At 43.6% G+C, this 26,260-nt stretch overlaps 1 protein-coding gene across 2 annotated transcripts in view; it reads right to left on the bottom strand.

Annotated features, from left to right (window-relative positions):
• Positions 1-26,260, bottom strand: part of LOC311240967 (uncharacterized protein) — a 38,911-nt gene that overhangs the window by 6,896 nt on the left and 5,755 nt on the right. Inside the window, exons 2-4 of one of the 2 annotated variants that reach the window (XM_084329604.1) lie at positions 14,549-14,716; positions 6,685-6,809; positions 414-4,623 (exon numbers count right to left, since the gene is read on the bottom strand). In XM_084329604.1, coding sequence (XP_084185730.1) covers positions 414-4,623; positions 6,685-6,809; positions 14,549-14,716 — 4,503 coding nt within the window. Of the gene's footprint in view, positions 1-413; positions 4,624-6,684; positions 6,810-14,548; positions 14,717-26,260 lie in introns of those variants that run through there. The other variant, XM_084329605.1, reaches the window with a different exon arrangement.

Here is a 26,260-nt window from a genome sequence, read left to right on the forward strand (position 1 = left end):
TTGAGACCCCTGGCCTAGAGGTTTAGTGTTGGCTGAGCACCAGTAGAACTAGGCTAATAACTATATCACCTCAGCGAGTCACGTCTGTCACACCACACTGCAGTATTTCTCAGAGGCTGAGGTCAGGAGCCAACAGTGGGTCATTGATTGAAGATTAAACTGGCATCAAATGATTGTGCCTTCAGAAGCTGTCATTATTATTACTATTATTTATTCATGTAAGCTGTATATAAATATGGGCCAGGAGGTTATAAACATGTTAAATATTAGCCTACACAGACACTCAAAAAATCATTAAGGCTGTGAGAACATTTTGGGGCCACGGGTTCAGAACAGGGTAGAAAGGAATCCCAACGTGAGCATGACATAAGAGCAAGATGGCCGCCATGTGAATAATATGGCTAATAGCATACCTCCTTTCCCTCTGGCTCTCTCGCAGCCAGAGGCCTGTCTCTCCTCTCCGTGGCGCCGGGTCCTAGTACTGGAGTTTCTGCCATTCTCTCCACACTTGAGGCCAATGCAGCTTGTCTGTTTTCCCCTTCAGTCAGCTTCACCCGTTTCACTTCCACCGTGGAGTCCTCTGGTTGAAATTCACCCAGGCACACCTTTTCTGATTCCAGTACCGTGTAGAACACTTCTCCCGGCCTCTCGCTGAGAGTGGGTAGCTCTCCTGCTCTTGGTCTCTCAATAGGTATCTGTTCTGATCTCTCCCCTGCCTCCTCCATTACACTAATCACCAGTCCTTTAGCTGATGTCTTCTTTCCATACTGAGACTGATATGTTTCCATTATCTCATCCTTCTTTGCTCTCTGTCCCTGACGAGGGTGCATGGCATGTTTCCCTGGTGCTCCATCCGTGTCTAAGGGCTGTGCTCGGGCCAAGCTGGGAGAAGGCTTTGGGCTGACTTTCCTGTGGGTATGGGATAGGGCGGTGGTGGGGAAGGCCGGAGTTGGGGCCTTTTCTGAGCTTCTGTTGGAGGTTGGGGTGAAGGACTGAGTGGGAGCTGTGGCTTGGGTTGGTGCTTGGCTTAGGGGTAAGGCTGTAACTGTGGCTGGAGCTTGGCTTGAGGGTAAGGCTGGGGTTGGCGCTTGGCTTGGGGGTAAGGCTGGGGTTGGCGCTTGGCTTGGGGGTAAGGCTGGAGCTGTGGCTGGAGCTTGGCTTGGGGGTAAGGCTGGGGTTGGCGCTTGGCTTGGGGGTAAGGCTGGGGTTGGCGCTTGGCTTGGGGGTAAGGCTGGAGCTGTGGCTGGAGCTTGGCTTGAGGGTAAGGCTGGGGTTGGCGCTTGGCTTGGGGGTAAGGCTGGAGATGTGGCTGGATCTTGGCTTGGGGGTAAGGCTGGGGTTGGCACTTCACTTGGGGGTAAGGCTGGAGCAGTGGCAGGGGTTGGTGCTTGACTTGGGGGTAAGATAGTAGTAGTAGTAGTAGCATTAGCAGATGTAATAGTAGTAATAGTAGCAGTAGTAGCAGCAGTATTTACATTTTTACTGCTAACATTTTCCTCTGTTGTCCAGTGTTTTCTGTTGGGCACTCGGTCAAAGACGTCCACAGAGTCATGGACCGAGAACGGAGTCTCGCTGCACTCATAATACTCCTCTGAGGTGGAGGTGGAGACGATGGAATCTTCCCGCGGGGACCAGTACCCATCGCTCAGCACGTCAGGGCTGAGCGATGATGGGCGTAGGTCTGGAGTGTGCGTGCGCGAGTCCGGGGTGGGCGTGCGCGGAGAGAACCTATCCGGCGTGGGGGTGCGGAGAGGCGTGGGCGACCACAAGTCTCTGTCGGAAGTCGGCGAGAGCAAATCTAGTGTGCGTGCGGCGGCCGAGTCGGGGATATACAAGCGCAGGTCTTTAGCCTTGGGGTGACATCGGTATTCTCTCACAGTGTCGCTTGTTGTGTGCTGTATCGGCCTGCCCTGTGAGTTGTGTGTTGACGTGACACTGTGTTGACCGGTGTCAACACCAGAACCCTCTGGGGCAGGGGTAGGTTTCGTACCATCAAGATTGTACTTAGTCATGATTATACAGGAGACCGGGGTGTGTCTCTGTGTATGTATAGTAGAAGGTGTGAGAGCGTGTGGATCATCCTCGGGGGATGATGTAAGACCTTGGCCTTCATTCTGTGACTGCAACACACTCCCATAATCTCCCAGAGTTTCTTTAGTGGCTCCAAGGTCTGTGTTCGGCTGTGTCACATTCTCGTGGCCTCTCTTTGCCACTTCAGAGGACTCGCTGTGTGTTTGCGCTCTCGTTAATGCCTCGGTATGTGTCAGTAGCATGGCCACAGAGTGTCTTTGTGATTTTGGTGTCGACTGGATGTCTGTTACTGTAACAGTCTTGGTCTCACGTTCACTTGCCGTTCTTTCTTTACCGATTACATTGTCCATCTGTGGTTTGCTGGCCGTCAACACGTCTGTCTGGGCTTGTAGTTTGGTTCTAGTTGCCATCTGTGTCGCTGATATCCTCTTGTAGTCACTCCGTAGTCCTGTGCCCGTCTCGCAAGCTCCCAGCGTTTCCTTTTTAGTCTCGTACTGCGTTTGCTGTGTAGACAAACATCCCTCTCCCGGTCTCGCAAAGTTCTTCACAGTGTCCGTTTGCGTTCCAGTTTTTATTCCACTTCTACTCTGCAGTTCTCTCTCAGATCTCAGTACAGCGTCAGCACCTGGTCGCCTCACTTCCTGGTCCACTAGCGGCCCAGTGGCAGTTCCAGTTTGGTCCGTCTGTGGCCAGCTGCCGGTCAGACACCCCGGCCTTTTCACAACATCGACCAGACCGCCACCGCTGCCCTTGATGAGCAACTGGACTGTGCGAGGCTTGGGGACAGGGGGAGCAGGGGGTCGAGAGGGGCTCATGGCAGAGGAGACGGGAGGAGACGTGATATGTGAAGTGGGGGTTGTGGCGGGTAAATGGGGGGAGGAGGCAGGGATAGGGGGAGACTTGACGAGAGGATCTAGAACTATAGCTGGCGAGGAGACAAGGTGGATGGAAGGAAAGGAGATGGAGGGAGAGGTCGTAGGAGCTGAGGACATGGGAGCAGGGCGGGAGGTGTGCATCGAGGAAACGGCTACTGAGGTAGAACCAGAGGAGGAGGTGGAGGAGACGGAGAGAGGGGGAACGGAAGAGTCGGAAGAGTGTGGAATGTGTTTATGAATAGCAGGAGTGGGAACGAAGGGAGAGGGAGTGTTTTTAGGGGGGCTTTTCAGGGGCTGCGGACGCTGAGCCTGTACATGTAACTGTACATTTGTCTGAGCAGCCTGTCCCCTTGTATGTGACTCTATGTGAACATGTGACTGATCCCCGGTGTGTGGCTGATTGAGCATATGCGTTGCGTGTGTGTTCAGGCTAGCAAGGACATGCGAGGAAGCAGGGTTAGATGTACTTGTGGGGTCAGAGTCAGGGCTGGGTGTACCATGTGCATCGGGGGCGAGTGTGTTTAAGGCAGATGTGGTTTGTTTAGTGGGTCTCTCCTGTGACACGGGGAGGGCTTTCAGAACAGGGGTGTTCGTGGCGACTGTGTGTGCAGGGTGTGTAGGTATTATTGATTCAGGGTTACGTTTCGATGTGAGGCCCGAGGGCGTACGTGCGGTGAGCAGAGGTGTGGTTCTTTCATTTTCATTTTGTCCGGTGGGTGTGTCTGAGCTCAGATTATGGGCGTTTGCCTCTTTCTTTAGAGTCTCTGTTTTAGGTTCAGGTTTAGGGGTGTGGGTCAAGGAAGTGCATGTGGTGGTGATGTGTTTCATTTCATGTGTGTGTGTGCTCCGTTCAACCGCCTGTGTTTTAGGTTGGGCTTTAGCGGTGTGGTGGTTGTCGACGTGCTCCAGTCCAGCGTCGGGTGAGGCTGGTCCGGGAGGCATCGGTGCTTTCTGTTCAATCGTCCGCTCTTTAGGTTCAGCGTCGGGATGTCCGTTGTGGATTTGCGTCGAGTGAAACTCGCCCGGTGCCATCGGTCCAGGTTTAGAGTTCACTTCTTTCCGTTCCGCCTGGAGCTTATCCGCCACGGTGTCATATCTGGTGGTGAAGTGCCTGGGCAGGGCCACCTCCGGCCGGGCCTCCTCAGACACGGCCAGGGGGTTCTTGAACCGAATGGCCTGGCTGGTCTCGAACCTTTCCGAGCGCTGCAGGTGCACCTGCGTGGGCCGATTGGCGTCCCTGATGTTAATGAAACCAATGACGTCGCTGGGCGGGTCGGGCTCGGGCCAGACGGGCAGGTAGGGGATCAGGTAGGCCTTCTCCAGGTGAACCAGTCCGGGATGAAGGGGCGGGGCCTCCACCACACTGGCCTTCCTCCTCTTCCTCTTCCTGGATTCTTGCGACGTCTGATTCTGGGCGGTCAAGTCTTTTGGGCTGTTTTGGCCAGAGGAGGCAGGGGTGGCGCTGGTGATGCCCATGGTAACCAGAGCGTATTTGGGGTTGTAGAGTTTCCTAGCCATGGCTGCGGAGAGAGGAACTACGGCCGTGTGCTGAGGGAGGGGTCCCGGCTCCGGCGCCGGTTCCGTGGCGACCTGCCGGAGGTTGACGGCGCTGGAGCCCGCGTAGAGGTCACAGAACAGCTTGTCGAAGGCGTCCACTGCCTGCCCGGTGACCACGGTGATGAGGTGTTTGTCCAACCTTGACGACATCCACGTGTAGCTATGGAACACACACACACACACACACACACACACACACACACACACAAATACTGAGTGAGACTATGTGAAAGTAGAATATGAATTACAAAGCAAACACAGCTCTATACTGTATCTATCTATCTATCTATCTATCTATCTATCTATCTATCTATCTATCTATCTATCTATCTATCTATCTATCTATCTATCTATCTATCTATTAGGGGTGGAACGGTTCACAAAATACACGGTTCGGTTCGTATCAGGTTTTGTGCTCACGGTTTCCGGTTCGGTTCGATATATATGTTGTTTTTTATTTTATTTTTTTAAATGTAACACTCTTTACAAATGTAAAGATTTAAACATGCTTCTCATTTATTTGAAAAAAAACCCGAAAAGTTTACAGCGGTTTGCCTAATGTTTGGCACACAAAGACCGAACTGACTGAAAAATATAGGCTACATTTGTCAAAGTATTAACTTAGTGCAAACAAACAAAATAATTAAACCTTTCTATTTTTGTGGCCACAACAAAGACCATCAACATAAAGTATGCATATGCTCAACCAGCACTAGACTTTCCTTTCTTTAAAATAAACACAAAAACAATGTCAACAATGTTTAAATTCCCTGATTGTCAGTTCTTAATAGAAAGATTAGTTTTCCGCTTGAAATTAAAGTGCAGTATTTGAAATACAATGAAAGGAATATGGCTGGATTTCTTATCAAAAGGAAAAGTGTCACTGTGTTATTTAAAATAAATAAACAAAAAACAAATTAGAATGCCATCAATATCAAATGCAGCATAAATCAAACTAACACACACACTGTAGGCCTACTGTTTCAAAACAACACTACTCTGTTCATTCTATTTTTAAAATACGTACATTGTCTGTCTACATTTATTTAGAGACTAACATTATTTAAATATTGAGTGCAAGTTGTGCAACACAGTAATTGTGAAACGGTGGTGGATTCATGTAATTGACCTGTCTCAAAACCCTGCCCCTTTTCTTGATCCTCCAATCACAACTGTCGCTTACCTCGGACAAACCAAGTTTGTCCGAGGTAAGCGACAGTTGTGATTGGAGGATCAAGAAAAGGGGCAGGGTTTTGAGACAGGTCCATTCACACACGGAACTGTCTATGGGTTGGGCGTCAGCACGGACCATTTAGCGTGCGGTACCTTCGTTCTCGACTCTACCTACAGTGGAAGTTGAGTGGAGTCGAATCGAGTTGATACCATGCAGTGCAGGGAAAGCGGTAATAGTCCCGGTTGGAGTTAGTAAACACAATGTTAGCCTTCTTGGATGTTGAATAAACGTCATTGTCTTTCGACACCCCGCCTCAGGCTCCCATTTTATCCTCTGCTAGCTACGGTAACATTTCATTGATGTCTGATAATGATTTCACTGGCTGTATTGGAGCTAGCGGGCTACCAACGTGCGTTGTACTTGTAGCGTCACAAACCGTGCTAATATTATGGCAAGTTGTAGGCCTATGTAATGTGAATGCCAAATGTTTTAATGTCGTAATGAAGATTGATTTATATTGCGCATGCCATTTCCACGCACTTTCTACGAACTGACAGCACCTGCTGCTGCAGCCGGCGCTTCACCTCTCCGTGCCAAATGAAGACAACTTATTTTTTTTGCATCCCCTGAACCCAACAATACCCACACGCGCCGAACTGTGGAGGTCGTGCCGAACGGTGTACGGTCCGAATGATTTGATTTGTATTTGTCTCGAACATAGAAACATAAAACAAGTTTAAAAAACAAAAAGGTAAATAGTCAAAGACTATTTCCATACAATAAGTGTTCGAGAAGGAACAGGGGGAAGTAAAACAACTTATCAAGCCCTGCCCCTTCCTTACAATATTTGACATTATAATTTAATAAAAATAAAAATAATATAACAAATAATAAAAAATAAAATAAAAGTACAGTTTTTTATATATCCAAATGAGAAAAAATAATAGGGTCACATTACTGCATACCGCATACCGTTCCACCCCTACTTCTATCCATCTATCCGTCTATCCGTCTGTCTGTGGAATTGAACCTCTCTCTCACACCAACCTGTAAGAGCCAGACACGGCCTTGTCTCCGTCTATGAACATGAACCGGTGTCCCAGGCGACCTCTGACCCTGGAACAGGACCGAGTGTAGAACTCTACTCCCTCTGCACAGCGCACACGCAGGTTCTATGCACGCGCACACACACACACACACACACACACACACACACACACACACACACACACACACACACACACACACACACACACACACACACACACACACACACACACACACACACACACACACACACACACACAAAACATAAAGAACATGTTGAACTTTCATTAAAATACTTGTTAAGATGGTGGTGTTTATAGTTTAAAGGTTCCTAAATGTGTTATTTTGAATATTCTAACCACGTATAACTGTAAAAGACTTAATACCACACAGTAAACCTATAACATTTACATGAGAGACTCAGCTGATATCTACAGTGCAGTGAACTAGTCTTAACACATACAGTACTGAATGGGAACCAAGGAATGTTGCAGTCATAAAGGTCTGTGATGACATCTCAGATAACAGATAGTAGCTGAGTGCTGCTGGCGGAACACTTCTTCTCTCTGTTCTCTCTGTTCTGTACTCTCCTTTCTGTTCTCCCTGTTTCTCCTTTTCGGTTCTCTCCTTTCTGTTCTCTCTATTCTCTCCTTTCTGTTTTCTCCTTTTCTGTTCTCTCCTTTCTCTTCTATCTCCTTTCTGTTCTCTCTGTTCTCTCCTTTCTGTTCTCTATTATCTCCTTTCCGTTCTCTCCTTTCTGTTTTCTCCTTCTCTGTTCTCTCCTTTCTGTTATCTATTATCTCCTTTCTGTTATCTGTTCTCTCCTTTCTGTTATCTGTTCTCTCCTTTCTGTTATCTGTTCTCTCCTTTCTGTTATCTGTTCTCTCCTTTCTGTTATCTGTTCTCTTTCTTTCTGTTCTTTCCTTTCTTTCTTTCTGTTCTCTCTTTTCTTTATCTGTTCTCTCCTTCCTTCCTTCCTTCCTTCCTTCCTTCCTTCCTTCCTTCCTTCGTTAATTTCTTCCATCCTTCCTTATGTTCAGGTATTGGTGAGACGTGTTAAACTCTATCATGAGAAACATAAACACTGCAGCAGCTCCAGACAACCTGTCCCTGGATTCTCTCACGGTAGAAATACTTATAGTTCTTCATCCCTCCTCCTCCTCCCTCTCATTCCCTCCCTCCTCTTTTCTCGTCTTCATCCCTCCTCCTCCCTCTCATTCCCTCCCTCCCTCCTCTCTTCTCGTCTTCATCCCTCCTCCTCCCTCTCGTTCCCTCCCTCCTCTCTTCTCGTCTTCATCCCTCCTCCTCCCTCTTGTTCCCTCCTCTCTTCTCGTCTTCATCCCTCCTCCTCCTTCTCCTCCCTCTCGTTCCCTCCCTCCTCTCTTCTTGTCTTCATCCCTCCTCCTCTCTTCTCGTCTTCATTCCTCCTCCTCCTCCCTCTCATTCCTGCCCTCCTCTCTTCTCGTCTTCATCCCTCCTCCTCCCTCTCATTCCCTCCCTCCCTCCTCTCTTCTCATCTTCATCCCTCCTCCTCCTCCCTCTTGTTCCCTCCCTCCTCTCTTCTCATCTTCATCCCTCCTCCTCCTCCCTCTTGTTCCCTCCCTCCTCTTCTCTTCTTCATTCCTTCTCCTCCTCCTCCCTCTCGTTCCCTCCCTCCTCTCTTCTCTTCTTCCTTCACCTGACTGATTAGATAAAACCAACACGGTCCTCTTTTGTGTTTGTATGTACGTGTTCTGTTCAAGGCCACTGATGCACTTGGAGCAAAGTAAGTTATCATTCCTGTTCCTTATCTTCTGATCCCTGCATGCTCCCTCTGTCTGTCCTACCCTCCACCGTCACCCCTGATCCCTGCATGTTCCCTCTGTCTGTCCTACCCTCCACCGTCACCCCTGATCCCTGCATGTTCCCTCTGTCTGTCCTACCCTCCACCATCACCCCTGATCCCTGCATGCTCCCTCTGTCTGTCCTACCCTCCACCGTCACCCCTGATCCCTGCATGTTCCCTCTGTCTGTCCTACCCTCCACCATCACCCCTGATCCCTGCATGTTCCCTCTGTCTGTCCTACCCTCCACCATCACCCCTGATCCCTGCATGCTCCCTCTGTCTGTCCTACCCTCCACCATCACCCCTGATCCCTGCATGCTCCCTCTGTCTGTCCTACCCTCCACCATCATCCCTGATCCTGTTTTTAGATAATGATTTAGATCATTTTAGACAATTAACTATTTACAGTATACTACTTTTTGCTGAGTTTTAGGAAGAAGAAGAAGAAGAAGAAGAAGAAGAAGAAGAAGAAGAAGAAGAAGAAGAAGAAGAAGAAGAAGAAGAAGAAGAAGAAGAAGAAGAAGAAGAAGAAGAAGAAGAAGAAGAAGAAGAAGAAGAAGAAGAAGAAGAAGAAGAAGAAGAAGAAGAAGAAGAAGAAGAAGAAGTATTTTATTGTAAATCGTTGTCTTTTTGCATATCCCTCCTAGTTACACATATACACAGTGCAACGCCCCCTGGAGACGTTTTGGGGTTCGGTGCCTTGCTCAAGAGCACTTAGACAGAATGGTGGGCACCGTGGATGTAATACCAGCCACGCTTCAGTCACCAGCTGGAATACACCCTCCTGTCGGGGGCCAGGGATCCAATCAGCGACCTTGCGGTTACTGGCCAGCCTCTATCCTGCCTCCTCCTTAGAGCCTCTTTGAGTTTATTAGGATAATGATTTTAATGCAAGCAGTCCGGGGGGGGGGGGGGGGCATTATGAAATGCCTGCGCCTCCCCACCCTGCCGGTCCTCCCCGGGGACACATACCTGCCTGTCACATGTTCAATCTCCCCCCCCTCCCCCCCCCCCCAGTTGCTATTGCATGTACTTATTTGTGTTTCATTACACGTATATGTACATGCTTACCAACTGTTTCGCCTGTTTTATAGCAACACTACTATCACCGACATCTAAGAAGGGAGATCCCCCTTATTCCCGTATTTTTGTCTTTGTTTTTTATTTATTGTGATGTTTCTTCTTGAATTGTTTAAAGAAGACGTGTCCGGCCCATGGGGACATCAACGTGTGTTGCTGGGCCTTACAAATAAATTTGATTTGAGTGGTAGTGAAAGGTTAACCTTCTGTAGTGTGGTAGTGAAAGGGTTAACCTTCTGTAGTGTGGTAGTGAAAGGTTTAACATTCTGTAGTGTGGTAGTGAAAGGTTAACCTGTAGTCTGGTAGTGAAAGGGTTAACCTTCTGTAGTGTGGTAGTGAAAGGTTAACCTTCTGTAGTGTGGTAGTGAAAGGTTAACCTTCTATAGTGTGGTAGTGAAAGGTTAACCTTCTGTAGTGTGGTAGTGAAAGTGTTAACCATTTGTAGTGTGGTAGTGAAAGGGTTAACCTTCTGTAGTGTGGTAGTGAAAGGTTAAACTTCTATAGTGCGGTAGTGAAAGGTTAACCTTCTGTAGTGTGGCGAAAGGTTAACCTTCTGTAGTGTGGTAGTGAAAGGGTAACCTTCTGTAGTGTGGTAGTGAAAGGGTTAACCTTCTGTAGTGTGGTAGTGAAAGGGTTAACCTTCTGTAGTGTGGTAGTGAAAGGTTAACCTTCTGTAGTGTGGTAGTGAAAGGTTAACCCTTTGTAGTGTGGTAGTGAAAGTGCTAACCCTTTGTAGTGTGGTAGTGAAAGGGTTAACCTTCTGTAGTGTGAAAGTGTTAACCCTTTGTAGTGTGGTAGTGAAAGTGTTAACCCTTTGTGTGTGTGCATGCGTGCACACATGCGAGTGCACATGTGTTTTGACTTTAGATATCTGAATATCTGGAATATTTCGAAACAGGCCTCAACAGTGTGTGTGTGTGTGTGTGTGTGTGTGTGTGTGTGTGTGTGTGTGTGTGTGTGTGTGTGTGTGTGTGTGTGTGTGCGTGCGTGCGTGCGTGCGTGCGTGTGTGTGTAAAAAAGAGAGCTTGTGTTTTGTCCATGTTTTGTCAGTGGGACCAATAGCAGCAGGAGCCTCTGGATATCTAGCCTCTAATGAGATCATTACTGGTTTGATCTGCTAAATAATGCTCTCAGCATATTGACCGTCTCATACCATATTTATCACATCATTAGATCAGCTCGTACTGCTGGCCCATGGCAGCCATTATATACAGGTCATCACATCCTCCTGTATCTATCCTGTATTAGTACTGCAGTTTTACCACCGTTCCTGCGGGTTTTCCACAAACAGTTCCTCTTAACCTTCTGTAGTGTGGTAGTGAAAGGGTTAAGGCGTGGGGGGGAACAGCAGCAATGTAGCAAAACGTAATACAAGTGTGACTCCTGCAACGGGGGCCATCTGAAAGTGTCTATATTTCTCTGAAGATAGTATAGCTTTTTATCACTGCTGACTTTAGAACATGGTTGAAAGAAAGCAGCAGTCGCAGCCATAGATATCTATAGAACACTAGATAGCTTAAGGCGGAGTCACCAGCGTCACTGAACCGCCGCCATCTTGCTCCAGTCAGCCTTGAGTGAGAGTGAGTGAGCTGCACAGACAAAAATACTCATAACTCGCTGAAATATTGACGGATTTACAAACGGGTTGGTTTGCTATAAACATCAAAGATGTAGTTATGATACTGCATACTTATACTTTTTTTTTTTTAAAGATGTATTTTTTTTACAAACCGCTGGAATCATAGCCACGTTAATAATGCTTGTAATAAACCAAACCGTTTGTAAATCCGTCAATATTTCAGCGAGTTATGAGTATTTTTGTCTGTGCAGCTCACTCACTCTCACTCAAGGCTGACTGGAGCAAGATGGCGGCGGTTCAGTGACGTCGCTCTCCATTGGCCGGGAGCGCGGGCAAGCTATCTAGTGTTCTATATATATCTATGGTCGCAGCAGCCCCTTGGTGTGAACTCACTTCTAAACACCCACCTCACTGTCTGAACTGGATCCTTTTCAGGTGGTGGACCGAGTAAGACTGTCATGGGTACATGGTGTCGGTGAGTGTTGAGGTTGGTCGGAGTGCAAAGTACCTGCCAGTAGCCAATAGCCATTGTGTTTTACATGTTTTTATGTGCTTATGTTATGTCTATGTGATGTGTTGTGATGGCATGTGTCTTTACGATGTCTGTGTGATGCATGTCTGAACACTTCGCTCCCCTACCCCCCCCCCCCCCTACAAGGACCACAATGGAAATAAACTCTGAGCTTTTTTGTGTCTATCCTTGGCAGTATTCCAGACTGTGCTTATGTCACATGTTGTTTTATATATTGTCCAAATAAAATCAATCAATATATGCCATACATTTAAGTGTTATATTTTGTTAACCGTAATCCTATCGTTGTGTTGTGAGGAGGACGTGTGTTAATCTTGGATATAAAACTTACCAAGGTGTTCTGCGTCTCTAGAGCTTGGCTGCATCGGCCCCCTGAGAGACTCCTCTGGATGACATCACCCGGAGGAGAGCAGACCTCTAGTGCAGTGGTTCCCAAAGTTGGGGTCGCGACCCAAAGGTGGGCCGCGAGCAGCCACGGGAGGGCCGCGAGATGATTTAAAAAAAATAAAAATAAAAAAAAACGTTTTTCTTTTTTTTGTCAGGCCACTGCACTTAGAAGCAGGCCAGGACAGTGTTTCTAGTTGTATTCTAAAATTATATTCTATTGTATTCTAAAATGTGACTATATGGTTTTATATTAACTTAATAAATAAACAAACTAAAAATCTACTTATTTCAACGAACATTTCAAACTAAAAACAGATTATGCACATAAAACACTGAAAACAACCGAAGCAACAATAGTATTTTAATGAGGCTATTATTATTATCATTATTATTTTGCAACAAGTTAGCCCTCTCATAAATAGCACATATAAATGAATAACTAACTTGAACTAACTTAATAGGATTGAAGTGATATTTGGCTTAAAAGATCGGTCGCCTGGCAATTTTTTTTATAAAAAAAGCCTGACGATGTGCATTGGGCTGCGGCTCTCTGACGCCTTATTTTCTGGGTCCCGGCCTGAAAAGTTTGGGAACCCCTGCTCTAGTGAACTGGAGTGAACTTGTCCTCAACTAAACATCGAACATAAAGTTCGGAAGTTTGTGTTTGGTAGATATTTCTCTGTTGCAATGCTTCTTGGCAATACATTTTATACCGTTGGAAAGCCTGTTTATTTACCTTGTAAATGGTGCCCCATTTGTAAAGAACATGCTTTTATGGGATGAGCAGCACAGCTGAGTATGTGGGTTGCGCCCATGGAAAGTTTGCCAAATCTTCTCTGCCAATGCCAAACAGCTTATTCTGCTGTTGCTATTGACTCTTGTTTGGTGTTGTTTGGTGGATTGGATGATTGAAGTCTATCAGTAACAAGGAAGAAACAAGACATATTGGCAATTCAAATCCTTTTCAAAACACAAGGTGATACGACCATTACCTCCTCAAACCCTTTTCACCACACAAGGTGATACGACCATTAACTCCTCAAACCCTTTTCACCACACAAGGTGATACGACCATTACCTCCTCAAACCCTTTTCACCACACAAGGTGATACGACCATTAACTCCTCAAACCCTTTTCACCACACAAGGTGATACGATCATTACCTCCTCAAACCCTTTTCACCACACAAGGTGATACGACCATTAACTCCTCAAACCCTTTTCACCACACAAGGTGATACGACCATTACCTCCTCAAACCCTTTTCACCACACAAGGTGATACGATCATTACCTCGCCATTATATCTTCTTTTCAATGCCCTCATCTCTCTCTCTTGAACGAGACACCATTGAGCCACAGTATTATCTGAGAGGACAGTGGGGAGAATCCTTCCCGCCCGCTCCCCTTGGAGCAGCAGAGTGTTTGGCTCAAACACGTTAGAGGCAATGGAATAATAGCTTTTGTGTAGGCTGCCAAAAGAGATTAGTTATTCTTAGTTAAACACAGGTGTGTGCTTGTGTGTGTTTTTGTGTGTGTGTGTGTGTGTGTGTCTGTGTGTGCGTGCGTGCGTGTGCGTGTGTGTGTGGTAGGGGTGTAAAGGTACACATATCCCAATCTAATATAATTATTTTATTTTAATTTTCTTTAACAAGTCGATTATTAATTTCAATATAGAATATTTGTTAACAGCCCTACAAGTACAATTAGTTACTGCACATTAGGGCTGTCCCCGACTAAGGATTTGGATGGTCGACTATGATTGGCCAAAAATTGCCGTTAGTCGACTATTGGTCGACAAAAAAAAAAAATATATAATAAAAAAAAAATATATATATATATTTTTATTTTTTTTATCATTCCATTTGGGCTGTGGGGGGTGCTTAATGTCTGAAGGAGTCGACGGAAGGCTTCTTGTCCTCTGCAAAAGCATGCAATTGGTCCACTGATGGATACATCTTGATATTTGTCTAGTCTAGTGTGTTCATTAGATGGGTGAAATCCTCTTTCAGTGCCTCTGTGCCTGTTTTCGTAGGCAGTTAGCCTCTGGTATGCGCGCCATTAGCGTTAGCCACGCTTCTAGGCCTCTTTTCTTTTGGAAATAATGATAAAAAAATATAATAATAATATTATAATTATTATTATTATTTTTGTATATATATTCGACTAAGAGGTTGGCCAGTCGACTACGGCTCCTTTCGACCGATTAGTCGACTAATCGACTAATAGGGGTCAGCCCTACTGCACACTATATCATCCCTGAGTGGAACATGGAAAGCCAAACCTTCCCACACTGTACCGAAAACCCATACCGAACCGTGACTTAAAAACCAAGGTACGTACTGAACCGTTTTTGTATACTGTTACACCCCTAGTGTGTGGGGTGTGTGTGTGTATTTGTCCCCACATGCTTGGAGTTCTCCATTCATACGATGCCCCCCCCCCCCCCCCCCCCCCCTCACCTTCAGGTGTCCCACGTGCATGTTGGCTCTCTGGCTCATGGACAGGAAGTGAGGTAAGGAGGTGCGTTCCAACATGATGTACACGGACACGCCCCTCTTAAAGCCGGCGTCCAGCAGATCCCTGAAGATGTCCACGTCTGTGAACATGTCCATCACCACCGCTATCACCTGGAGGCACACACACACACGCACACACACACACACACATGCACGCGCACACACACAAACACACAGGAAAACATACCAATATATACACAGTAAGCAAATATTATATGCAGATGGAGATGCATGTATGAATTAAAACACACACAAGCAAAGAAAAGAAAACATATACACTCACATAAACAAATGCACCCACAGAGAATGTACAGTATGCATGCATGCTCACATTATGCGAGCACGTGCACCTACATACATGCAGACACACACAAGCACAGACAGGAGAACATGCACGCATACCATACGGTCCACAGTCCACACAGAGAGGGCACACATTTTTGTTTCTTTGTTTTTGTTTCTTTGTTTTTACTTTGCTCCCGACTATTGTCAGCGACTTCGGGTTATTGATAAGCGCTATATAAATTAAATTAATTATTATTATTATTATAGGGCACAGACATATTAAAGGGGCACTTTAATAAAACAGTGCTAATTATTTTGCACATAATCTCACACACATTCAAAAACTCTATACAGTGTACACTTGTACTGTATAATGACAATACATTTGAATCTTATCTAATCTAATAAGTGTTTCCTACTGTGTGTGCCCACAGCAATGTGACTGTAATTAAAGAATGTTCTACAACTGTAGCTTAAACCCATATTTCACTTCTGTGTGTGGAAATAGCTAGAGCAGTGGTTCTCAACTGGTCTAGCCTCGGGACCCAACATTTTCCTTAGTCATTAAGTCGCAACCCACATTTTTTAACCACTATGATTTATTTCACTTTTTTGCAGTAATACACAATCTTTCATGCACTGTTAAAAACATGAAATAAACACAAAAAAGTGCAACAAAAGTGCAACTAGGGCTAAAAACCCAATGAAATAAAATAATAAATGCTTCTTAGCCGATTTCTTAGCTTAACATAACAGACCTAAGTTTGGGGGAACTAATGGGATAACTGGGGTTGCAACAAAAGTGCAACTAGGGGTAAAACACAATGAAATAAAATAATAATAATAATAAATAATTATGCTTCTTAGCAGACTTCTTAGCTTAACATCCCAGGGAACTAATGGGATAACTGCGGATGTTGTTTGCTCCTGACAAGAGTCTCAAAGTATGGGGTGGTAGACAAAGCAACTCTGAGGTCATGCTCAATGTCCAATCTGTTCCTCTGCTTTGTCTTCAGCTGGACCAGAGCTGAGAAGCCACTTTCACAAAGATAGGGAGTGAAAAAAAAGCTTTCATGCTGGGTCAGTTACAGGTCACCGTGATGTGTAGAGCCTGAGTGGGTTTATTCTCTGATAAAATGTATTGTGATTCACAAAGAACTCTGCGTAATCAATATGCACTTTGCTTCACTATCTCAGCCAGTGTGCCGGACTCTGATCTGAGAAGATCTAACTTACAGTAGATTTCATTCACAGTCTTTGCTGCCCTGTTACGGGCGCCTGGTGGTACTAAATCCAGATTGAACTGTGCCATTGGAAAGAGGAGATTTGACCCAATCCATAGATGTATGATGGCCATAATAATGAATTGCTGAATTGCTTGCCTGGGTAAAGAAAGGTAAAAAAAAAAAAAAAAAAAAAAGTCATTTATAGGCCTGATTCTATATTCTATCTGATTCAGAAGACCTGGCTGTGCTGTTTACTAGGGATACCGATCACTGATCGTCTATGAGCCATATCGGCCGATACAGATCGTTTTTGGTTTTATAAAAAATATATATATATATATATATATTTATTTTTTAATAAAATATATATGATATAATTATACTTGTAGTTGTCTTATCTGCGAGACATCGCCACCACGCAACAAGTCAAAATGCTCGCTATCTGCAAACAGCTCCACTGTCTGTGTGTATACTCTGCTTTGGTCAAATCACATTCAGCATGCCCTCAGCGTCCCCAGTCAGAGCGATAGTTCAACTTGACTAACAGGGTCTGAAACGTATGTGTTCAGTTATGAAGCATGATAGCTAATTAGCCAATGTTCAGCTGCAAAAATGAATAATGTCAATTATGTTATAAGACATTGATATCAGGAGCCATCTGTAGCTACTGCTAGCCGGCTAGATGACGTTAGACAATGCATCATGTATTAAAATAAAGTGAACTATTTAGTTTACTGGGTCATTTTGTTAAAACAGTGAGCTAACGTTAGCTACCTAGCTAACGGAGGTCTCATGCTTGCCGATCGATCGGCACGGGGCATCCCTATTATTCTTAAACTGAAATGCGCATTTGTTGATATCAGGAGCTATCAGTAGCTAGCCAGTTAGACAATGCATCATGTATTAAACTAAAGTGAATAGTTGACTGTGTAGTTTTGTTTAAACAGTAACGTTAGCTAGATAGCTAACGTTAGCTCACGAGCGATAGCAAGTTAGCCAACGCTAGCCAGCACTTGCGAAAACTAATGCCAAACTGATGATATCAGACGTTGATATTAGGAGCTATCAGTAGCTAGATAACATTAGACAACGCCTCATGTATTAAACAAAAGTGAATAGATGACTGGGCCATTTTGTAGAGCCATATGAAATCCGTTTAATTTTTTTCCAAATTCCATTTTATTTTTTTCCAAATTCCGTTTTTTCCGTTTTAATATTTCAGAATTCTGTATTTTGCTTTGTACGCTCATTTTACCATCAGAAATAGTGTCTAATAAGTGGGAATGAATAAATGTCCACAATTTAATAAGATATAACAGTCCAATTAATAGGGCTGTCTTAAATACTTCGAAGCTTCGTTCGATGGGCATGGGATTCGAATATGAAAATAAAATTCGATTATTAAAAAAAAAAAAAAAAATTATATATATTTTTGCTAAATCAACTCTGCCTCTCTTTGTTAACTACAACAAGCAATGCTGTTTGTTATTTAAGATGAGGTCGGACTCTGCACTGACAGATTTGTGTTCATTGTGCTGCTTTTATAAAGCCTCAAATGACGGCTTACAATATTTCATGAAAGCAAAGTGTTTTGTTTGTCTAAGATTTAAAAAGGTTTAAACTTTACAGCACTGACAAAGTTGAACAACGTGCTGTACAAGTCCCACAATGTTTTTTTCTTCTCTTTTTTTTTTTTAGTTGATTCCATTTTTACTGCTCAATTCCGCGATTCCGTCCGCGATTCCGTGATCGCGGATTCCATATGGCTCTACCATTTTGTTCAATGCTTGTTATCTTGAAAGAGGAGCTCTGAGGTGCTCACCCACTCGACTCTTGCCGAAGGGTTTGTTGACATGACGGGTCTGGGAGGGGGAGGAGGAGAAGGGGCAAGACGTGTGATCATGTTTTCCGTGTCATCGATCGGTTTTCACGATCGGCGAAAATAAAGCATTATCGGAATTCACCGATCTCATATTTATACTGAATATCGGCCGATACCGATCGCTGGCCGATCGATTGGGTCATCCCTACTGTTTACAGCAACGATATTAGAGTTAGATTAGATATTCAAATCAATTCATTTTCATTGCAGAAGTACAAGTACAGAGTACAACAAGCTCTAAGGCTGCGGTTACATTAGGGCCATTTCATTTAGTTTCATTTCGCTTTTCAGAACGCTGCGTATTGGCAGGGAAGTAAGAGTTAAGTTAGACGTCGTTTTGTCTCGTCTACTATATACATGTAGTACAATGCCAAAGCAGTAGGTGGCAATGTAGTTCAAACATGAAGGCCATTTTCAACCAATTAGAAAAGGTTGAACGCGTCACTACACTTCCTGCTAAAAAACAACAAAGTCACCATCTTTAAATTAGGGATGCACGATATAGATTTTTTGACACCGATACCGATAACTTTATGCTCCTCAAGCCGATACCGATAACCGATATTTATTGTATTATAATATTTTTTTTAACTGTATATATATATATATATATATATATATATATATATATATATATATATATTTTTTTTTATCAAATCTTTTTTTTTTTTTTTTTTAGTATTTATAAGCTCCGACGTCATCGGTACTGCTATCGGTACTCGAGAAATTATGGAGGTTTTTTTTGAGGAATTTAAACGTCGCAAACTAATCTTGTTGGCCGTTGTCTATTATCTCTCCTGCCTCTGTCTCTGCCTGCGAGCGGGCTCCCTCCCACATACACACACTCACTCACACACACACACACTCACTCACACGGGTGCTGCGCTGCCGACTCAGTACAGACAGCTCTGCTCTCATAATGGCGGAGAGAACGAAATGTTCAAAAGTCTGGGTCTATTTTACTAAAGTCGATGCTGACAAGTGCAACAAGACATTTGCCAGTAATGTATAAGCGCTGGTACTTGTCAATGTGGCTGGCGGGGAGATAACATTAGCTCCGAGTAGAGTAATGGCTGACAATCCGGAGGTAAATAAACGAACGAGAGCTTCTGATTGGTGGTAAGAAGAAGAGGTGGGTGCAAGCCGTGGGACGTAATTGGCAGATCGACTGTCTGTCTCCGAATGTAACGTGACTACGTCACAGCCAAGAAAGGGAGCGCTCGATTTGTGAAAAACTCCCTGTTCCTAAACCACACGCTATCAGTTTTACCACAGTACTGGCAAAACGGGAGGAGGCTATAATAAAAACAAGCGCCCTTCATCCAAATCCACCCACACCGGATTTCTTTTAACCAAAAAATGTATTATATGTTATCGGAGCTATCAATAACGTTATCGAGTTTATCGGGATGACGTCATAATTGCTGATATTGGCCCGATAATTATCGGCCCGATAATTATCGTGCATCCCTACTTTAAATACCTTGCATGAGCCATTTAGCAACTTAGCATTTATTTTTCAGTGTGCAATAAACAAAAACGGATACATTCACTGTGTGTTCTGCCTCATTTGTTGATGATTTGTTGATGAAACAAAACTAACATCAACACAATTGACCACCAAGAGCGGAGTTTAGTCTCACAAAAATATCGCTGATTTTGTTAGCTTACGTGCTAACGTGATTGGGATATGCCATTATAACAGTATAGCATTGTGGCTAGCAGCGTAGTAACGTTAATGCTAGCAGAATTAATGGATGTAAACGTTATTTAACAGATTGCAGAATGGGTACAATACAATACGGCTCAATACAAACAATTGTTAAGGGAATGCAGACTGTTGGAGTTTTGGACTGGGTTCCTTATAACAATAACTTGACAACACATGATCTTAGTTTAGCTACAAGCAATTAGGGCTGGGCGATATATCGAGTATACTCGATGTATCGCGGCTTGTTCTACGTGAGATGTAGTAAATTACTATATCGTGAACATCGAGTATATGTTGTCACGTCGCGGCTGATATGAGACTTGCTTTAGTGCAGAGCGTTCCTCTCATTTCATTATAGACAGACCAGCGCGGACCTTAAATGACATGCAATTGTAATTTCATTACACAGACCAGCGCGGACCTTCAATGACATGCAATGGGCTAACGTTAGCTGCTAAGTTAAACCATAATAGGCTAAGCTAACTAGCGTTAGCTCTTAGCTGCTAGCGTTAGCTCAAAGCGTACTCCACTACACTAGTTCCATTAGTGAGAAAAGGGGGTGGGTTATATTGACGACGCTTGACAACAGAGGTTTAAAGATATTTATTGGTTATTCGTTTCTTGCATCCAGTTTCAATCTCTGTGTGTTCAACTTCCTGTGTTTACATTCGAGTGTGACATCATCGCCTACGGCAGCTTATACGCTCAAAACGCAAACGCAAAAGCTATGGGAGGCTGTTGGGGTCAAAAAGGGTAATGCAGTTAATTGCATTATTTTGAAGGTGTTATGGTAACTTTCCATGTACCACATGTGTGTGGAGCCTGCAGTGTATGTAGCTAGTACTACTGTACTAATGTACATTCTATAGCTTGTGCTTGTTCATATAATGGACTTATACTGCGAGTAATCTCCTTATGATGGAAATATTTATATATACTCATGCTTGTCAGCCTGCACCACTGTCCTTGCAGCATATAATAACTAGAAAGGTATGCTCAGTAGAGTGCAAATCTCTCTCTCTCTCTCTCTCTCTCTCTCTCTCTCTCTCTCTCTCTCTCTCTCTCTCTCTCTCTCTCTCTCTCTCTCTCTCTCTCTCTCTCTCTCTCTCTCTCTCTCTCTCTCTCTCTCTCTCTCTCTCTCTCTCTCTCTCTCTCTCTCTCTCTCTCTCTCTCTCTCTCTCTCTCTCTCTCTCTCTCTCTCTCTCTCTCTCTCTCTCTCTCTCTCTCTCTCTCTCTCTCTCTCTCTCTCTCTCTCTCTCTCTCTCTCTCTCTCTCTCTATTCAATGATTTAAAGTGGCCAAACGTTACAGTATAAATACTAACTGGATAGTTGATGATATAAATATTTCATTTCATTATCTGAAATATTCTAAAATCATTAAGTCTGCTATAAGCCATTATCCCTTTGTAAGGCTTTGTGTGTGATTATTATTTTCTCACAGTGTGTGTATATATATATATGTGTGTTTGGCTAAAGTGGATAGAAAACACAGTACTGTGCAAGAGTCTTAGGCACCCAATAGTTTTTATATAAATTGTCTTAGATGTAAATAAATTTTTTTATTAGTGTGTCAGTAGACTACTCTTAGTACATTTTCATTTAATTATTTTTTAAAGCATCTTCATGGTTTAATAATGGAAACATATTTAGCAGGGACTTATTATAATCATCATATTGGCGTGACTGTATGCATCAAAGGGTTAAATCAAGCATTTTTAAGTGATTTAGAGGAAATGTCAAAATATCGCGATATATATCGTGTATCGTGATATGGCCAAAAAATATCGCGATATCATTTAGAGGCCATATCGCCCAGCCCTACAGGCAATCTGAGGAGGACGCAGCTGATATCCTGTATAGGTCCAGCCAGGGGAAAATTTGGCGTCGGTGTTTACTACTGCCCATGGGCATTGGGCAAGAAACGGCTCCGTATCCGGCTTGCGCAAATTACATGGCACCATTGTCGGCGAGTTTCGGCGAGTTTCCAAAACAAAAACACCCTTTCAGGTGGAAAGGGGGCCTGGTGAGGCCAACGATGGATGCCGCAGCATCGAGACCCCACCAGACGGTCACTAGTGACACCACCCCCCACATCGCCAGCATATCGGACAGGGCCCAATCCAAGAGCAGGCCCTTCCCCCCTACAGCACGCCGCCCTGAAGCACTCCACAGAGGCTACACCCCCACAACACAGTGGGGCCAGGCAGCGCACCGGGGAGACAACCCCCAAAGACGTTGATCCCTCAATCCTGGCAACAGGTCAAGAGCAAAACTCGACCTGTGCCCGGACCACTGCGGACTAGACAGTAGAGCCATATGAAATCCGCGTTCACGGAATCGCGGACGGAATCGCGGAATTGACCAATAAAAATGGAATCAACTGCAAAACGTGGAATATTGCAGAATTTGGCCTAATCTGGACTGAAATTCCGTTTTTGGGTGGAACGCTTGGTGCACACGCGACCGGAGAGGCGGACGCTAGAGCGGGTTACACACAACACAGGCAGTCTCCCAAGCGTCTCGCTGCTTCGGTGTTTACATCGTCAAGAAGCTAATAAATTCCCCAATAAGCCCTCAATTCAGAGCAGAGCAGTATCCTAATGACTTTTATGCCTCCGGCGATAAGGTGTTTTGCTAATTCTGTCAACGTTCCGTGGACTGGAGCCACAAAAACACTTGCGACACTATTGTCATTAAATAGCTATAACGTTAGGACATGATCGCTTCTTGCTAAATCTAGTGCACCCATCCATTTGTTTAATGCAAACGAGTCATTATACACTGCCCTTTATAATCGAAATAAACTTAAATAGCTATGAAACGTTTTACAGTACATAGGACTATAGATGGAAATGATAGCTTCTTGCTAAATCTGATTGATTGATTGATTGATTGAAAACTTTATTAACAGATTGCAGAATGGGTACAATACAGTACAGCTCAATACACACAATTGTTAAGGGGATGCAGACCAGAGAAAGACTTTCGTCTTGTTTACATCAGGGTCCCCCATTTTCAATTCATTTGTTTAATGCAAACGATTGTCATTATACACTGTCCTTTATAAACGAAATAAACTAAACTAAAGGTGCCTAAATTATGCATTACTATATTTCATCACAATAAAATAGATATAGCTAGGCTACTGACATTGTGATAATGTCAGTAGTAGCTAGCTGTATCTATTGTTTACACTTGAAATGTGTATTTTTATTTTGTCACAATATTATTTGAAAAGTATTGTGTAAAATGTAACTGTATTTCTGAGTTGCAGCACTTAAAAACATTAAATGGACTGTTATATCATATTCAATTGTAGACATTTATTCATTCCCACTTATTAGACACTATTTCTGATGGTAAAATGAGCATAAAAAGCAAAATACAGAATTCTGAAATATTAAAACGGAAAAAACGGAATTTGGGAAAAAATAAAATGGAATTTGGAAAATAATAAAACGGATTTCATATGGCTCTACTAGACAGGCGCCTAGGGGTCTACTGAGAACAGCACCCCGGCGGAAGGGGCGTTGTAGTAGGCAAACATTTTTTGAATAGATATCACTATGAAACTTTCCCAGTTTGTTATGTATATAAACTAAGAAAAAATATATTGCAAGTTTTCTGAAATGTATGTTTATATATGCAAATTAGGCACTTCCCCATTAAATATGTGCACATTTATGGATGCAATAAGGCAAAATGAAGTCAAATAAACAACTAAATGTGTGTTATTGATGTTTTATTGTCACTAGTTTCATAGAAGACATGTTTAGGAAGCAAAATATAACAAAATCTCAAAATCAACTAAAAAAAGTATATTTGCCTATTCACCTGGGGTGTCTCGCCTTAACACATTGAGTGCCAGCCACGAGAAATCTCGTTATTTCATGCCATGCGTTGAGTCCCAACGACGAGAAATCTTGTTATTTAATCGTTATTTTTTTTATTAGCGATTTCCATTCATTTTTCATCAATCTAGCCATTGGATTGGACTGAATGAAATGGATGGGAAAAAAAGAGTCCGGAATCCACATTTTACTTATCAGGCATGTAACCGGAGACGATCGGATTCATTGCCGAGCCGCAGAACAGCGTGGAATATGTGTTTCCAGTACCCAGCGTTGGATCAATAAACGCGATCGATATTTGGAATGGCGATCAGGAATTGGAATAATCATTTTGGAGAACATCTGATCTGAGGTAAGGAATCTATTTTACCAGTCTTGGGATAATCAAAGTTTTTTCACCTATATCTCAGCGTGTCCCATATGTGTGTGTGTGCGTGTGTGTGTGTGTGCTGATCAGGAAATGGATAATCGATTTTTCAGCCCACTTCTCTAGCGTGCATAAGTACACATATACTATCAATAATCTAGCGTTTATTTGAAAACGATTCATAAAAATGACAACGTGTTTTGTGTATTCCACTAAAGGGCGATTCCTGCAGAATCACCTTTTTTTCCTGTAAGTTTCCAAAAACGAACGTTTTTCAAAATGGTATAAAACGGAAATGTACTGATCTGTTTCGACAATGTTGACTGCAAACAAGTCCTTGATAAGCGACGGGCGTATTAGACACATAGCCATAATTTAAGATATAGTTTATGCGTTCGCAAATGTGCTCGCCCTCCCATTGACTACAGCGCTGGCACTCAAGCGCTAAATCGTGCACCCCCTGCTGGCACTCAAAGTGGTGATTGTTTTTAAAAAACAAACATGGATTATTGTAATGTGAGTCCAAGATGTGATACTGAGCTACTTTTTTGGCATATACATCAAATCTAGCCAACGCTATCCACAAACACACGTAAAAAAATTGCTTTTTGACCAGAACTGCGACAAGGTTGACTCAAGGGTTAAATGGGAAACATATTTCCCCTCATACCCAGAGTAATATCTATCCATCCAGATAATTTTGGTGTGATTTGCATATAGTTTTAGAGACAACTATACTGTAGAGATATCCGCTGTCACTCCAATACAATGGAGCTGAATGGCACTGCGCTCAAAGCATCAACAAAATGCTTTTGAAAAACTCAAAAGCAACATCTCTTTCCAGAAATCATGACCTGGCTACTCAGGATCACAGACCTTGTTGTGATCAGTTTCATGTAGGAACTATTGTCTACTGAAGTACACCCCCATTCATTATTATGGAAAGAGTTATATTGGAGTCACAGCAAATATCTATACAGCCGATATCTCCAAAACTAAGCGGATCACCGAAATTATCTGGATTGATAGACAGCATTGGTAAGGGGGAAATATATATATTATGTTTTGGTGAACTGCCCCTTTAACGTGCACCCATGTTGCATTGTTGATCCCTGAAGATGAACGGTGTGTGAAAATCCAGCAGTAGCCAATTACTGCAAATATCTTGATGGTGGCAATAACTAACATGATACACCTGCTACCATTATAGGCATCTATCCAGAGGTAAACAACATGCTTTAGTGAGAAAACAGTTATCTTTATAATAAATATATATAATAAAACATATATACTGTAAAGAAGACACACTTATTGTAATATTCATGCTTTGAATATATCTTTACTATATTATTCATGCTGTGAATATATCATTTACGACAGGCGCGCCAGGCGCACCTTGCTTATGTATACCTGACCAGGGGTCCTCACAGGCAGTTGGCTGCCAGCCGTGAATGGAGTTACACTCATGCTGAACGATGCTTACCTTTGAATAAACATATAAATGTTATCTCCTCGTCCTGAAGATTATTCTATTTAATCGAATACGACATGGTGTCAGAAGCAGGATGAACATGGATATCAACGGAGTCCCGTCGCCACGGATGAATTGGGATTCTCTGGACTTACCGGGAGAATGGAAGAAGTTCAGGCAGCACGCGGAGTTGATGTTTTCGGGCCCACTCAAGAAGAAAGGAGAGGACGAGAAATGTAGCTACCTGCTATTGTGGAGCGGAGAAAGAGGGAGAGACATTCACAACACATGGACTCTCAGTGCAGATGAAGCAAAGGTACTGAAGAGATACTATGACAATTTCGAAGCATACGTACTTCCAAGGAGGAACACAATCTTCGCCAGGTACAAATTCCATGAGAAAACCCAGCAACCGAGCGAGTCATTCGAACAATTTGTCACTGCATTGAAACTACTGGTGAAAGACTGTGCATATGTGAACAATGATGAGATGGTTAGAGACCGCATAGTGTTTGGCATACACTCAGCAAAAGTAAGAGAGAAACTATTAAACGTAGGATCAGACTTGTCGTTAGACAACGCGATAGATATAGCTAGAGCCCACGAGCTAGCACAATCACAGATAAAGAGCTTTACTGGCGCCACGTGCAGCGCGCAGGAGCAGCTCGTGCACGAGGTGCACAGACTTGAACAGAAGCATAGCGCTCAGAGATATCGCCCCAGAGCAGAGTGGACAGAGAGAGCGAACAGAGCGAGCGACACAGACACACGTAAGAACTGTGGATACTGTGGGGGTAGAGCTCACAAGGAAGGGGATAACTGTGTAGCTAGGGGAAAATGGAGCCACTTTGCCAAAGTCTG

This window comes from Notolepis coatsorum, assembly GCF_963971535.1.
Source record: "Notolepis coatsorum genome assembly, chromosome: 14".
In the NCBI taxonomy this organism is placed as follows: Eukaryota; Metazoa; Chordata; class Actinopteri; order Aulopiformes; family Paralepididae; genus Notolepis; species Notolepis coatsorum.